The sequence below is a fragment of the Salvelinus sp. IW2-2015 genome, linkage group LG7 (genome assembly GCF_002910315.2).
Source record: "Salvelinus sp. IW2-2015 linkage group LG7, ASM291031v2, whole genome shotgun sequence".
In the NCBI taxonomy this organism is placed as follows: domain Eukaryota; kingdom Metazoa; phylum Chordata; class Actinopteri; order Salmoniformes; family Salmonidae; genus Salvelinus; species Salvelinus sp. IW2-2015.
The window spans coordinates 5,083,726-5,099,098 of NC_036847.1; the positions used below are offsets into that span (position 1 = coordinate 5,083,726).

The 15,373-nt window shown below is 42.0% G+C and overlaps 1 protein-coding gene across 2 annotated transcripts; it reads right to left on the bottom strand.

Moving 5' to 3' along the window:
• Nucleotides 1–3,386: 3,386 nt before the first annotated feature.
• Nucleotides 3,387–13,618, bottom strand: LOC111966234 (prostaglandin E synthase 3). 2 transcript variants are annotated; one of them, XM_023990713.2, is made up of 8 exons: nt 13,371–13,618; nt 9,846–9,959; nt 9,557–9,626; nt 9,334–9,432; nt 9,017–9,154; nt 8,828–8,884; nt 4,327–4,354; nt 3,387–4,167 (listed from the first exon to the last, which is right to left on the bottom strand). In XM_023990713.2, coding segments are annotated over exons 1-8 (528 nt in total). In that variant the 5' UTR covers nt 13,373–13,618; the 3' UTR covers nt 3,387–4,147. The 2 variants fall into 2 exon arrangements, with proteins under 2 accessions (XP_023846481.1, XP_023846482.1); XM_023990714.2 differs by having other exon boundaries at nt 9,065–9,154; nt 13,371–13,575.
• Nucleotides 13,619–15,373: the final 1,755 nt, after the last annotated feature.

Genomic DNA, 15,373 nt, shown 5'->3' on the forward strand with positions numbered 1-15,373 from the left:
CAGCACAGCCAATGGGTGTGATGTGAGGGTAGGACTCCTCCACTTTAGACCAAGCAGCCTTCATGTTCGCAGCATTGTCTGTCACCAGTGCAAATACCTTCTGTGGTCCAAGGTCATTACTGACTGCCTTCATCTCATCTGCAATGTAGAGACCGGTGTGTCTGTTGTCCCTTGTGTCTGTGCTCTTGTAGAATACTGGTTGAGGTGTGGAGATGATGTGGTTAATTATTCCTTGCCCACGAACATTCGACCACCCATCAGAGATGATTGCAATAGTCTGCTTTCTCTATGATTTGCTTGACCTTCACTTGAACTCTGTTGAACTCTGCATCCAGCAAATGAGTAGATAAAGCATGTCTGGTTGGAGGGGTGTATGCTGGGCAAAGAACATTCAGAAATCTCTTCCAATGCACATTGCCTGTGAGCATCAGAGGTGAACCAGTTGCATACACAGCTCGAGCAAGACATTCATCAGCATTTCTCTGACTACGTTCCTCCATTGAGTCAAAAAAACTTCTGATTTCAGGAGGACCATGAGCTGTTGCTATCGATAAGGTGTCTGATTCATCATTTACACCTCGAATAGAAGTAGAGGGACTTTTGTCAGAGGTTGCTCGTTGTGAGCGTTGAGGGAACTTTATGCACTTGGCCAGATGATTCTGCATTTTTGTTGCATTCTTCACATATGATTTGGCACAGTATTTGCAAATGTACACAGCCTTTCCTTCTACATTAGCTGCAGCGAAATGTCTCCACACATCAGATAGTTCCCGTGGCAATTTCCTGTAAAGATTAGGGGAGAAAAAATTGAAAGAAACCCCAGATACAATTCCATGTACAGATAAATAGTTAAGCAGTTAGATTAAACTCCTTTGTAAGATACATTTTTCTTTTTTTTTATGAAACATGTATGGGAACAGGTGAATTAACACTCCTCAGTTAGCAGGCTCAAGCAAGCTAAAACCCACATGGTAGCAAAAACTTGCAGAAATTGTTAAGTTAGAAATGATTGAAACACACGTTGCTGTAGGCTACTATTTACTAGTTAACAAAAAATCATGTATGTCAAATAAAATATATTCACCCCACCCAGTATTGTAATCAAAACTTACCAGAAAGCATGTTGTCCTTGGCTCAGACAGTATAGTAGTGTGGGCTCAATAGCATCTCATTAGTGTGCAAGATCTTCAGAATCAGCTGTACATGTGATGGAAGACTGCACTGCACATGATGGAAGAATTCACTGTGCATGCAGAGGGTTGTAATTCCATTGAATTGGGGATAGTTTAACCAAAATATGCCACAAGACCTAGAATTGCCTTATGTGTATCCCACAAAAAAGGTCACTGTTATAAGCTAACTTTTTTGATGAATTTAAGCAAAATTCCTCAAATTCTCTGGCTTTACTTCCCATTTTCCGGAAAGATTCCGACCCTCTGCAACCCTACTTGATGATCTTTTTGGCCTTCCTGTGACATCGGGTGCTGTAGGTGTCATGGAGGGCAGGTAGTTTGCCCCCGGTGATGCGTTGTGCAGACCGCACCACCCTCTGGAGAGCCTTGCGGTTGAGTGCGGTGCAGTTGCCATACCAGGCTGTGATACAGCCCGACAGGATGCTCTTGATTGTGCATCTGTAAAGGTTTGTCAGGGTTTTGGGTGACAAGCCACATTTCTTCAGCCTCCTGAGGTTGGAGAGGCGCTGTTGCTCCTTCTTCACCACACTGTCTGTGGGTGGACCATTTCAGTTTGTCTGTGATGTGTTCGCCAAGGAACTTTCCACCTTCTCCACTGCTGTCCCTTCGATGTGGATAGTGGGGTGCTCCCTCTGCTGTTTCTTGAAATCCACGATCATCTCCTTTGTTTTGTTGACGTTGAGTGAGAGGTTGTTTACCTGAAACCACACTCCGAGTGCCCTCACCTCCTCCCTGTAGGCTGTCTCGTCGTTGTTTGGTAATCAAGCCAACTACTGTTGTGTCGTCTGCAAACTTGATGATTGATTGCATCAATTATTCTGCGTGTCAGATGATTGCTCTGAAATCTGATTAGATGGCCAGAGTGAATTTACTAACACACACTTAGACTTGTTTTCAATGAGAATTACATATATACAACTCACATGAATTTAGTCGTCCCTCAAGTTACATATTGCAGCTTTAATAAACCTACATAAATACCTACATAAATTGAAATAATTGTATGTACATTTATATATTTTTAGTGACACTTTTCACCCATCACACCAGAACTGAACGCAGTATGCTTTAAAAAAATATATAGCCCTGTTCTCATTTTAGTGTAATTAATTAACATTTTTAATTAATAATTAACATTTAATGCTTGTTGTACAGATAAAAATAGTTCTCGGTGGCCATCTTTCAGCCTCCCCATCCCCTATACCCGGTGGTCATCCGCTGCTCGGACATGTCACTCTCCTCTCCATCATTTCACGTTTTCACCCTGAAAGAATGGATGATAACCAACGATACAATATATCCTCAAATGTTGATTATAAACTGGGTGTTTCGAGCCCCGAGTGCTGATTGGCTGACAAAACATTTATTTTTACTGCTCCAATTACATTGGTAAGTAGTTTATAATAGCAATAAGGCACCTCAGCTTGTTGTATATGTTGTATATGGCCAATATACAATGGTTAAGGGCTATTTCCAGGCACTCCGCGTTGTGCATAAGAACAGCCCTTAGCCATGGTATATCACCAATATACCACACCCCCTTGTGCCTTTTTGCTTAATTAGTCCAGGCTATTGTAGCCTATTTAAAAGTGCAAGGTTGGGGGGAGACAAGCGCACACCCAAGCACAGGTGTATGGCCGCCCAAGCGCTCATAACGTTATTGGTGATAGATATTGAACACGGAGCAGAATTATTTCTAGGATATTTATTTTCCTTCTTCAGCAAGCAGCTGTCCAAATATGTCTGGAGGTTGAGGCATACAGCTTTATACAGTAGCCTGTTCTTGGTAAATTGTTTTGGAAAAACAGTGATTAATGTATTTCAGTAGCCATGTCACACCCCACTGAAAACCGTACTCTAAAACTGCTTTGACACACAGACTGTCTTCAAACACACACACCGTGTGAAACATGAGTCTTAGTTTATTAAAAAGACGTAGACATTAAAAATAAAAAAAATCCACTGCAATTCAACATCAATTTAAGTTCTTCAGCCTGTGATAACCTGACAAGTTGACATACACACCAATAACGACGCTTATATTCGTCTCCCCTGACTTACATTTTCTTGACAGTGCAAATATAATTTGGTCATTATACAAGTTTACCATCTCATATCTACAACCCCCTCCACACACAAGGGGTATTTTAACTGCCATAACTCTAAACAGATGGAATATTCTTTAGGGTACAAGACAAATCCAGATGTTTACAAAGGCCTAAACAGATAGGAATGTGTATGCTCTATTCCTGTGTAAATGTGTGATGAATAACTAAACTGCTGTTGGATCGCAAATAGTAATACAGGATTAGTCAAATAAAAAAATTGATAGTGGGGAGCAACATGTCAAGTCAGATGCCTGTAATGAATTCCAGAACATTTAAAATCTAAATGAACATAACATTGATAAACTGTTTGCGACATAACAGGTGAGGAAGAAAGGGAAACATGTAAGCTTAAAGGCTAAGCTACTGAAACATGGAACTGTTTCTCTGATCACTATCTATATGCCACAGGGGAAGCTCACAAGTGGGAACCAAACAGAAAATGTTCAACTGTTCTGGTACACTGCTCAACTAACTTACCACAGAACCTTGTGGGGGAGGATAAAACAGATGTTTAATTACTTTTCATTACATTTGACAATCTCTTCACATGTATTGCTTTCTAGGTTGAGGATGACTATACAGTACATCCGTAACAAATCATGAATGCTTAATCTAATAATAGTAAAACAGGACACGCCAAGAGTGCAGCACTGCAAATGGAAGTGGAGACTGCTACTCTGTACAACACTATGCATATCAACCGTAAGTGTACTGATTGGAAATTAGCTCTGGAGCAGAGGCTATGGATTTAAACATGGCTACCGACTCATATCTGTACAGATTTTTGTCTTCGATTTCAAGATAGTTTGATTCTTCCTTCCATCCCTCGTCCAGGTTTGAGGTTTTTCATTCCAAATCAGGCATTTCTGGGGGAAAAATTATAATTAATAATGGAAAGCAAATAAATAGCTATGTGATAAAAACAACAATATACTTCCGATAGCACTTAACATTTCTGGGTTAAGGGATGTCAGAGTATAAAAAGTATTAGAAATCAGTGTCTGGTGAGAAAATCTTTCACTTACTTTCATCGTCACTATCTGCAGACTCATCCTAAACAGGAATAGAAATAAGCATGAGAAGTTGCATATGAAAGGGCTCCTGACTGACAATTTAGTCGCATTTTGCGACCCGTTGACCTGGCTGTGGAAGTTCAAGTTGTAATTGGTCGTAGGGATGCGAGCTGCACATTCTACATGGTCACCTCATGCAAAACTTCCTATTTTTCTAAGAGGTTAAAACCATGATTTGCTCAAAAACAAGTTAAGAGCATTATCTTCATGATTCCTGCAATGAAATGATCTGCCATGGCCCAGTGCCCATTTGGCTGGGGACTGCTGCGGTGACAAGTGGGCCACTCACTGCCTTTCCCGGGAAGAAAAAAAAATGCTCTGGGAGAATCTCATCTGATTGTATAACATTTAAAAATCCAATTGCGGGGGAAACAGCTATCCTGTTATACGGTTGTCACTAGAGGTCGAACGATTAATCGGAATGGCCGATTTCACGTTTTCATAACAACCGGAAATCGGTAATTTTGGACGCCAATTTTGCAACAACAACAAAAAATGTGCGCCTTTATTTAACTAGGCAAGTCAGTTAAGAACACATTCTTATTTTCAATGACGGCCTAGGAACGGTGGGTTAACTGCCTTGTTCAGGGGCAGAACGACAGATTTTTACCTTGTCAGCTCAGGTATTCAATCTTGCTACCTTACGGTTAACTAGTCCAACGCTCTAACCACCTGCCTCACGAGGAGCCCGCCTGTTACGCGAATGCAGTAAGAAGCCAAGGTAAGTTGCTAGCTAGCATTAAACTCATCTTATAAAAAACAATCAATCAATCATAATCACTAAAAAAGAAAAAGGACTGTCGTGTACCTAAACATCAATGCCTTTCTTAAAATCAATACACAGAAGTATATATTTTTAAACCTGCATATTTAGCTAAAGGAAATCCAGGTTAGCAGGCAATATTAACCAGGTGAAATTGTGTCACTTCTCTTGCGTTCATTGCACGCAGAGTCAGGGTATATGCAACAGTTTGGGCCGCCTGGCTCGTTGCGAACTAATTTGCCAGAATTTTACGTAATTATGACATAACATTGAAGGTTGTGCAATGTAACAGGAATATTTAGACTTATGAATGCCACCCGTTAGATAAAATACGTAACGGTTCCGTATTTCACTGAAAGAATAAACGTTTTGTTTTCGAGATGAGTTTCCGGATTCGACCATATTAATGACCTAAGGCTCGTATTTCTGTGTGTTATGTTATGATTAAGTCTATGATTTCATATTTGATAGAGCAGTCTGACTGAGCGATGGTAGGCACCAGCAGGCTCGTAAGCATTCATTCAAACAGCACTTTCGTGCGTTTTGACAGCAGCTCTTCGCAATGGTTCAAGCATGGCACTGTTTATGACTTCAAGCCTATCGACTCCCGAGATTAGGCTGGTGTAACCGATGTGAAATAGCTAGCTAGTTAGCGGGTTGCTCGCTAACAGCGTTTCAAACGTCACTCGCTCTGAGACTTGGAGTAGTTGTTCCCCTTGCTCTGCATGGGTAACGCTGCTTCGAGGGTGGCTGTTGTCGATGTGTTCCTGGTTCGAGCCCAGGTAGCGCAGAGGAGAGGGATGGAAGCTATACTGTTACACTGGCAATACTAAAGTGCCTATAAGAACATCCAATAGTCAAAGGTATATGAAATACAAATGGTATAGAGAGAAATAGTCCTATAATTCCTATAATAACCACAACCTAAAACTTCTTACCTGGGAATATTGAAGACTGTGTTCAAAGGAACCACCAGCTTTCATATGTTCTCATGTTCTGAGCAAGGAACTTAAACGTTAGCTTTCTTACATGGCACATATTGCACTTTTACTTTCTTCTCCAACACTTTGTTTTTGCATTATTTAAACCAAATTGAACATGTTTCATTATTTATTTGAGGCTAAATTGATTTTATTGATGTATTATATTAAGTTAAAATACGTGTTCATTCAGTATTGTTGTAATTGTCATTATTAGAAGGGGAAAAAATATAAAATAAAAACCATTCGGCCGATTAATCGGTATCGGCTTTTTTTGGTCCTCCAATAAATCGGTATCGGCGCTGAAAAATCATAATCGGCCGACCTCTAGTTGTCACTATTGAAGAGGCATTTCTCAGCTTTCTTATTCATTTCTCAACTCTCAATATTGAGCTCAATAGCATCATTTTAAAACAAAGATATTTTATAGGCCTATGGCTTTTGAGATATGGAGGGCGCGAAATGCGCACCCGCCATTGTGATTGCATAAGTCTCACTGGGAAGTAGGCTACAACTGCAAAGCTTTTTAGGACATTACATTTACTGTTAGATTAATACATGGATACTAGCATTGGGTATTAGTTAGCAATCTAGCATTTGAGTTTCTACTTACTCAGGTGGTGAATTGAACCTAAATAAGCATAGATTCGTGCATATAAAGATATGCAAATAAATCTCTATTGAACAAAACAAATCTAAATTCTTGAGCTCTATTTTAACAGTTAAATATAAAACTACAATAGCCTAGTTGTCAACCCAAAATTCATGACAATGGCTGGATCATAACATTTTGAATGATAACATGTTAGATGAAGCCATCTCAGTAGTCTTGTTACACTTCCAAACCATCTAGTCTAAGCCCCGTCTAGGGGGGGTTCTACTAAGCTAACATGTGGACATTCAGAGACTTGTTCCGAAGCAACTCCTGCGTTGCTTGGCTGTGTGCTTCGGGTCATTGTCCTGTTGGAAGGTGAACCTTCGCCCCAGTCTGAGGTCCTGAGCAGGTTTTCACCAAAGAGCTCTCTGTACTTTGCTCCGTTCATCTTCGCCTCGATCCTGACTAGTTACTCAGTCCCTGCCGCTGAAAAACATGCTCACAGCATAATGCTGCCACCACCATGCTTCACCGTAGGGATGGTGCCAGGTTTCCTCCAGACGTGAGACTTGGCATTCAGACCAAACAGTTCAATCTTGGTTTCAGCAGACCAGAGTCTTGTTTCTCAAGAGAGTCTTAGGTAATGTCTGGCAAACTCCAAGCGGGTTGTCATGTGCCTTTTACTGAGGAGTGGCTTCCGTCTGGCCACTACCATAAAGGCCTGATTGGTGGAGTGCTACAGAGATGGTGTCCTTCTGGAAGGTTCTCCCATCTCCACATAGGAACTTTAGAGCTCTGTCAGAGTTAACATCAGGTTCTTGGTCACCTCCCTGACAAAGGCCCTTCTCCTCCGATTGCTCAGTTTGCCCGGGCAGCCAGCTCTCAGATGAGTCTTGGTGGGTTCCAAACTCCTTCCATTTAAGAATGGAGGCCACTGTGTTCTTGGGGACCTTCAATGTTGCAGGATTTTTTTGTTACCCTTCCCCAAATCTGTGCCTCAACACAATCCTGTCTCAAGAGCTCTTTGGACAATTCCTTCAACCTCATGGCTTGGTTTCTGCTCTGACATGGACTGTCAACTGTGGGACCTTACATACAGGTGTGTGCCTTTCCAAATCATGTCCAATCAATTGAATTTACCACAGATGGCTCCAAACAGGATGAACCTGTGCTCAATTTAGAGTTTCATAGCAAAGGTTCTGAATATTTAGAAATGAAAACATAAATACCTGTTTTCGCTCTTTGATTATGGGGTATTGTGTGTAGATTGCTGAGGAAAATGTTTTATTTAATCAATTTTAGAATAAGGCTGTAACGTAACAAAATCTGGAAAAAGCCAAAGGGTCTGAATACTTTCCGAAGGTACTGTACTTCCATTCATTTCTTAAACTGGTACTAGGGATCTTCAGACTAGTCTTGTGAGCCTTATGGTTGTCCTAGAGCAAAACAACCACATGTACGCGTTCGTAGTGTGTAGGCAAAATTGTTTGAACGAACGATACATACAGAAATGGGCATCAGAAGTTGTCCCGTGACTCAGTGAGTCATCTTTCCACAGAGGGATCATAATAGTTTGTTGGTCAAACTGGACACTTTGTGAGAAGGACGATTTTCGCAGTGTCACCATGGCAGATGCCAAAGAGCGATATCGGCGGATTGAGACGCAGCCCACTCAAAAAAACATATCTTAAACAGGGATTATGATGGATTTTTTCCCTTTTTTACATCAATTTGATTTCCACGGGGCCGCGGAAATTGTAGGAGAAGGGTTAATAAAGCACTGAATATCTTTATAAAGACGATTACTCATTTTCTCTATTGCATGCCGTCGCAGGACAAACTGGTGCAACCAAATCATGGGCTGATGCAACCAACTGGAGAAACCTAGTGGCAACAGCGCCACCAGGGGAAATTTTAGTGTGACTCGCTGATATGACTGTCGCAATTAAGGTTTGAACATATTGTGCCCCACACATTCTTCCAAAGAGACTGATCAGTCATTAGCAAGCCCATACACAAGAGGCACATGACTAGAGCGTGACATTATGTTTTTGTACAAAGTCAAGTAAAGTGAAACGGAGAAAAAGAGAATGAACTCCACAGAGTAGCTCTTACATCATCAGCACCATCTAGATCAGGTAGGTCATCTTCCCCTCCCATGTTGTTCATCATCTGCAATCAGAATCACAAAGAACAGTCTGAGCCAAATATCATCATGCTGCCATGTACTCATTTGTACAGTCTTGGCCCAACCGTTCATACAGCAATCAAGAGCAAGTTCACCAGTTGCCCTAGGGCCCTTACTTTAGCCATTGCTTCTTGTGTGTTGAACGCCATATCCCCATCTCCTACCTCTGAGAAACGATCGAAGTTGCCTAGCTCCTGGTCTGAATCATCCTCCCAGTCTTTCCAGTTGTTAAAGTCGACGCTGAGCCAAGTTAGCTGTTGAGGGATAGCATGTATGACAAAAAGGATTGCAGATGCTCGTTTGGAGGTCATCTTCCTGGCTCCTTACATGCATTTAGAATTCAGCGTGTTCCGAAATCAATTATCAACCAATACTTAAGCACAGAATTTTTATTTAACTATATATGGCAAATACATTAGATACTAGAACTGACCTTAGCCTTCTCTTTTGTTAGCCTCAGCCACGGCTTCCCAGGTTCTGCTTTTCGCAAACAGCACAACACTGACCGATCTGTGCGTTTGTGCATGGATTCCTGTGTGTGTGTGTGTACAAGAGATACATGAACACTTTCATCCCGCAAAATTAAGTTCCATTAGTTATACATCATGCAATCTGTACCTCGTCCTGATGACAATGTAATGAAGTGATTGACTCACATTTTGATCAATGGCTTCGAAAAGGTCTACTTCATTCTCGTGTTTGACTTGGTCAGTTCCTCCAAGACAACTGGTAAAGGGAGGGGCGAAAAGAATTCAGCCAAAGTGGTTCCCGATGTATGAACTACACAGTGACACATCCAGCCCAAAGTGGGAGGGTTAAAATCTACTTAGTAGTTGCTAAAGTCCCGGTGCACATATTTAAACTGAATTAGAGGGATTTTCAAATACCTAGAGCAGTCCGGCAAACTTTTTCTTTTAAACTCCATTGACAGATGTCATAACTCACCTGAAAGCAAACTTTGCTTTCTCGAAATTGATCTTGACATCCTTGCTGTCCGCTACGCAGAACTCGATGTAGACGGAGTCCCGTCTGTCATACCACTTAGCAGTCGCTGGATGCCTGGAAACACAGATCAAGAAACTCAATGAATGCCAACGTTCCCCATAATATTTTGTGAATTGAGAAAAGCCCCCCCCGCAGGACAGAATGGTTGGCTTCAGTATAACCAGAAGAGCATAAGTTACTGTATCTATAATCACGGTAGAGGAAGAATCTCCTGCTGGTATTTTCCAGCAATGTTGTCTTGGATCGCAAACTGCATGCAAATCACCCTAATCATTACACTGATCCTACAGCTGTACCCAAGGGTAACTTCTACCCCAGTGATACTAACAGTGGGAGGCGGGGACAGACGGCTGTGAAGCACCTGCATGGAGCAGGTGGGACACCGTTGTGAGTTGTGACACAAAAGCTCACCGTCAAAGACAGGTGTATCAGGTTGCCAATAAGGCATCAATTTGCTGCGAGTACAGTAAAGGCAAGATGGTTCCAAAATGGAAAACGGCTGAGCATTTATTAAAAAGCAACCCGGCTGTCAACAGATTCACGTTGATCATACCAAAGAGGATGGAAAATACTGATGCAATGTCAAAGCTGATTGAAACATCTATAGCTCTTCAAAACTGACATTATGTCATACCAATCACATATGCAAAGTTCCCTGTGCAAACTCAACTGTGATCATTTAAAAACATTTAATTTTTTCATTAATTTAACTACTTCCTGCTCTCATGTGATTCTGTAACAGTTGGATTAGAAAAGCCCCAATTACAGTGCATTCGGAAAGTATTCAGACCCCTTGATTTCCCCCCCACTTTGTTATGTTACAGCCTTATTGGAATGGATTAAATTGTTTTTGTCCCCCCTTCAATCTACACAAAATACCCCATAATGACAAAGCACTCAGTACTTTGAAGAACTTTAGGCAGCGATTACAGCCTCGAGACCCTTTACTCAGTACTTTGTTGAAGCATCTTTGGCAGTGATTACAGCCTCGAGTCTTCTTGGGTATAACGCTACAAGCTTGGCACACCTGTATTTGAGGAGTTTCTCCCATTCTTCTCTGCAGATCCTCTCAAGCTCTGTCAGGTTGGAGGAGGAGCATTGCCGCACAGCCATTTTCACGTCTATCCAAAGATGTTCGACCAGTCCGGGCTCTGGCTGGGCCACAAGGACATTGGAGACTTGTCCCAAAGCCACTCCTGCTGGAAGCTGAACCTTCACCCTCAGTCTGAGGTCCTGAGAGCTCTGGAGCAGGTTTTCATCAAGGATCTCTCTGTACATTGCTTCGTTCATCTTCATCCTGACTAGTCTCCCAGTCCCTGCCGCTGAAAAACATCCCCATAGCATGATGCTGCCACCACCATGCTTCACCTTAGGGATGGTGCCAGATTACCTCCAGATGTGACACTTGGCATTCAGGCCAAAGAGTTCAATCATGGTTTCATCCAACCAGAGAGTTTAAGAGTCGTTTGGTGCCTTTTGGCAAACTACAAGCGGGCTGTCATGTGCCTTTTACTGAGGAGTGGCTTCTGTCTGGACAGTACCATAAAGGCCTGATTGGTGGAGAGCTGCAGAGATGGTTGTCCTTCTGGAAGGTTCTTTGGAGCTCTGTCAGAGTGATCATCGGGTTCTTGGTCACCTCCCTGACCAAAGTCCTTCTCCCGATTGCTCAGTTTGGCCAGGCGGCCAGCTCTAGGAAGCGTCTTGGTGGTTCCAAACTTCTTTCATTTAAGAATGATGGTCCCCAAGAACCATCAATGCTGCAGACATTTTTTGGGACCCTCCTACAGATCTGTGCCTTGACACAATCTTGTCTCTGAGTTCTATGGACAATTCCTTAGGCCTCGTGGCTGGGTTTTTGCTCTGACAGACATTGTCAACTGTGAGACCTTATATAGACAGGTGTGTGCTTTTCCAAATCATGTCCAATCAATTGAATTTACCACAAGTGAATGCCAATGAAGTTGTAGAATCAGCTCAAGAATGATTTTTTAATCCCCTTTTTCTCCCCAATTTCGTGGTATCCAATTGTTAGTAGTTACTATCTTGTCTCATCGCTACAACTCCCATACGGGCTCAGGAGAGATGAAGGTCGAGAGCCATGCGTCCTCCGAAACACAACCAAACCGCACTGCTTCTTAACACAGCGCGCATCCAACCCGGAAGCCAGCCGCACCAATGTGTCGGAGGAAACACAGTACACCTAGCGACCTGGTCAGCGTGCACTGCGCCCGGCCCGCCACAGGAGTCGCTAGTGCGCGATGAGAAAAGGATATCCCTACCGGCCAAACCCTCCCTAACCCGGACGACGCTAGGCCAATTGTGCGTCGCCCCATGACCCCGCTGAACTCAATTTCGAGTCTCATAGCGAAGGTTCGGAATACTTATGTCAATATGGTATTTCTGTTTTTATTTTTAATACATTTGCTAACATTTCTACAAACAAGTTTTAGCTTTGTCATTAAGGGGTAGTGTGTGTACAGGTGAGAAGGAAAAAAAGTGTCATCCATTTTAGAATAAGGCTGTGACATAAAATGTGGAAAAAGTCAACGTGCCTGAATACTTTCCGAATGCACGTAGCGTTAGCTACTATTACGGACAGTCAACAATGAGCATGCTGTATCATTAGCCAACTAAGTTAGCCATCTCGCTTGGCTTCCTTACAGCTACAGTCAGCAGTAGGATAAATCTTTCATTTTGTTGAGAGTAACTGGACATTATCTAGCCATTTGCACGGTATGAATAAACATTTCGTTACAGCAAAACTATGCATCGTTCATTATTTCTATAAAGCCTCTTAATCTGGCTAGCTACTTAGGCTAGATAGAGCTCTTTGAACGTTAAATCTCGTGAAGGGATTTCCGTTCTGTGGCTAACGTAAGCTAACTAGCTATGTAGGTAAGACCAACCCATGGTGACTGATCGATATGCTAACTAATCTAGCTAGTTAAAAGTTAAATCAGTTGTAGAATGTTTTACTACCTGGCTAGTTAGCTAGCGTTAGCTCACTGAAACATGGTCAGGAAAGCACACCACACACGCCATGCGGGGCCATGCACTTGACCACACTAACGCGTTAGCTAGCCAGCCAACTTCCGTTACTGTAGCTAGATAGTAGAAACTAACTAGTTAACTGGCGAACTAATGGGCAAAATTCCCATTAGCAAAAAGGGACCGAGTAAACAGAAAACGAGTAAATGTTAACGTTAGTAGCTAGCGCTAGTTATCAAATTATGGACATTGGCAATCATTAACTTGCATTGTAAATTAGCTTGGTAGTTAACAGATAGCTATGAAATAAGGCCTATCATCGCTAGGTGTTCCTCAAATCTTTCGCAAAAGCATGTTGGTATGCTAGGTAGCTAGCAGCATAACGAACCCAGCGACGTTAGCTAGCTACTGGCGCTAGCGTTCTTTTGCTGGCTAAATTGTACAGGAGCACGCGCTCGCCATTCCTCACAAACTTACATGTCTTGTTGTATGTCAAATACCGTTGTGATCGCCGTCTCCCTGGGGATACACAATTCAATTTAGAATACGGTCCTTATGGGGATTTCGTTTCAATGGGCTGTAGAAAAGTGTGCGCAAACTACAAAAACGGTGTATTGTATATCCACACACTGCAAGGCCACCCTGTCTACACCTCGCGGACTCTGAATCGGACCTGACGCTGTGACGCAGCTACCGCGCCTTCGACGTTTCTAGAGCCTTCACGAGCAGGGTTGCCAGGTCTAGCCACATTTTCTAGCCCAGTGACTACTCAACATCTACGACAAGGCCTGAAAACTAGCCCAAATGTTTGTTTTCAGCAGCAAGAGTGGAGTTGCAACATTTAGCCCAAACAATATTTTTTACATAACGTTATCGAGTGAATTAAGGACTATTGACGTAATTTGTAATGACGGGGGGGAAAAATCAGTTTTGCATCAAAATAATAATTGTGAGCTAACGTGACTAAAGGGATTTGAATAGGTTGCAAGAGAAAATATAATTCGCCTTTATTAAACTCGCCAGATCCTTTTCCATCAATGGATGTTAACTCGTTTGACTGCCATGATTGTCAATAAATCCCTTAAGTGCATAACGATAGACAAATCCAACAGTAGAGTTTGAGGGGTGAAAATTCGACAGAGGATCTCGAAATCTCTGCAAGAATCTTGGACGAATTTAAAAAATAACAAATGTTAGGCTATTTTCTGTCAATTGTGCCAGATGTTAAAACTACAAACCGTTATAAATGGCATATTTGCGAGATTGACTTGTCATTTCAATAGGCATAGGCTAATTATATTTCCCCGATAGCGATTTAGCAGCTTGCTTATTTCCAATTGAGACTCATTTAACATAAATAACGAGGCGATTTCGAGGTAAGAAGTGCTCCTGTTGCCCAAACGCCTCCAGGATTAGGCTACTGAGAATGGGGTTGTAATTTCAATCACTGAATCATATATTAATAATATGGAGGCTATTTATTAAATAGTTTGCCAGCACCAGGTAGGCTACACAAGTGGCACACGTTTATTTGCAATGCCTCCAGTGATATCGTCATTTCAACATATTTATTGAATGAAATGGTAGGTTACAGTAACCTGCATAGAAATTACTAGGCTATTTAATGGCCAACAGATGTATCCTTCTCAACATGTAATGTCAGTTTCATTGTGGACTTCTCCCCGGAACAGAAGTTCCATAACTTCAATTTAAAATGTCCACTCGCGCAGCGCTCGAGAACCAAAGACTGACTGCATGTTTGGTTTGATATTTGTTTTCCATAAGCAAAGTCGACATTAGAAGGCAGTTTAAACCTAATTATCTCATGCGCTCTAGAGCGCCTATTCGTTTTCCTGTGCATTGTCGCCGTATTTCTTGACGCACATTAGCGCGTTAATATTTTATGGGAATAGGTGTCTCCATAATGACAACCTAAGTAGCATACCTACAACTGCTAAGAAGTTGTCATGACGTGCACGTGCTTATGTCTTGGGGATCCTGAGTGGCGATGCAGTGCAAGAGGCGTCACAACAGACCCGGGTTCGATCCTGGGTTGTATCACAACCGGCCGTGATCGGGAGTCCCATAGGGTAGCGCACAATTGGGGGTTTGGTCGGAGTAGGCAGTCATTGTAAATAAGAATTTGTTCTTAACTTACTTGCCTAGTTAAACAAAAAAGCCTCCTCTTCACTCACGTGACTCAGCTGCCATGTTTTTACATTGCCAAAGCAAGTGAAATAGGAAAACAAAAAATGCACAGTTAACATTACACACACAGAAGTTCCAAAGGAATAGACATTTCAAATGTCATATTATGGCTATATAACGATGTGCAAATAGTTAAAGCACAAAAGGGAACATACATATGGGTTCTTCACTGGTTGCCCATCTCTTGTGGCAACAGGTCACAAATATTGCTGCTGTGATGGCACACTGGTATTTCCCCCAATATATGTGAGTTTGTCAAAATTGGATTTGTT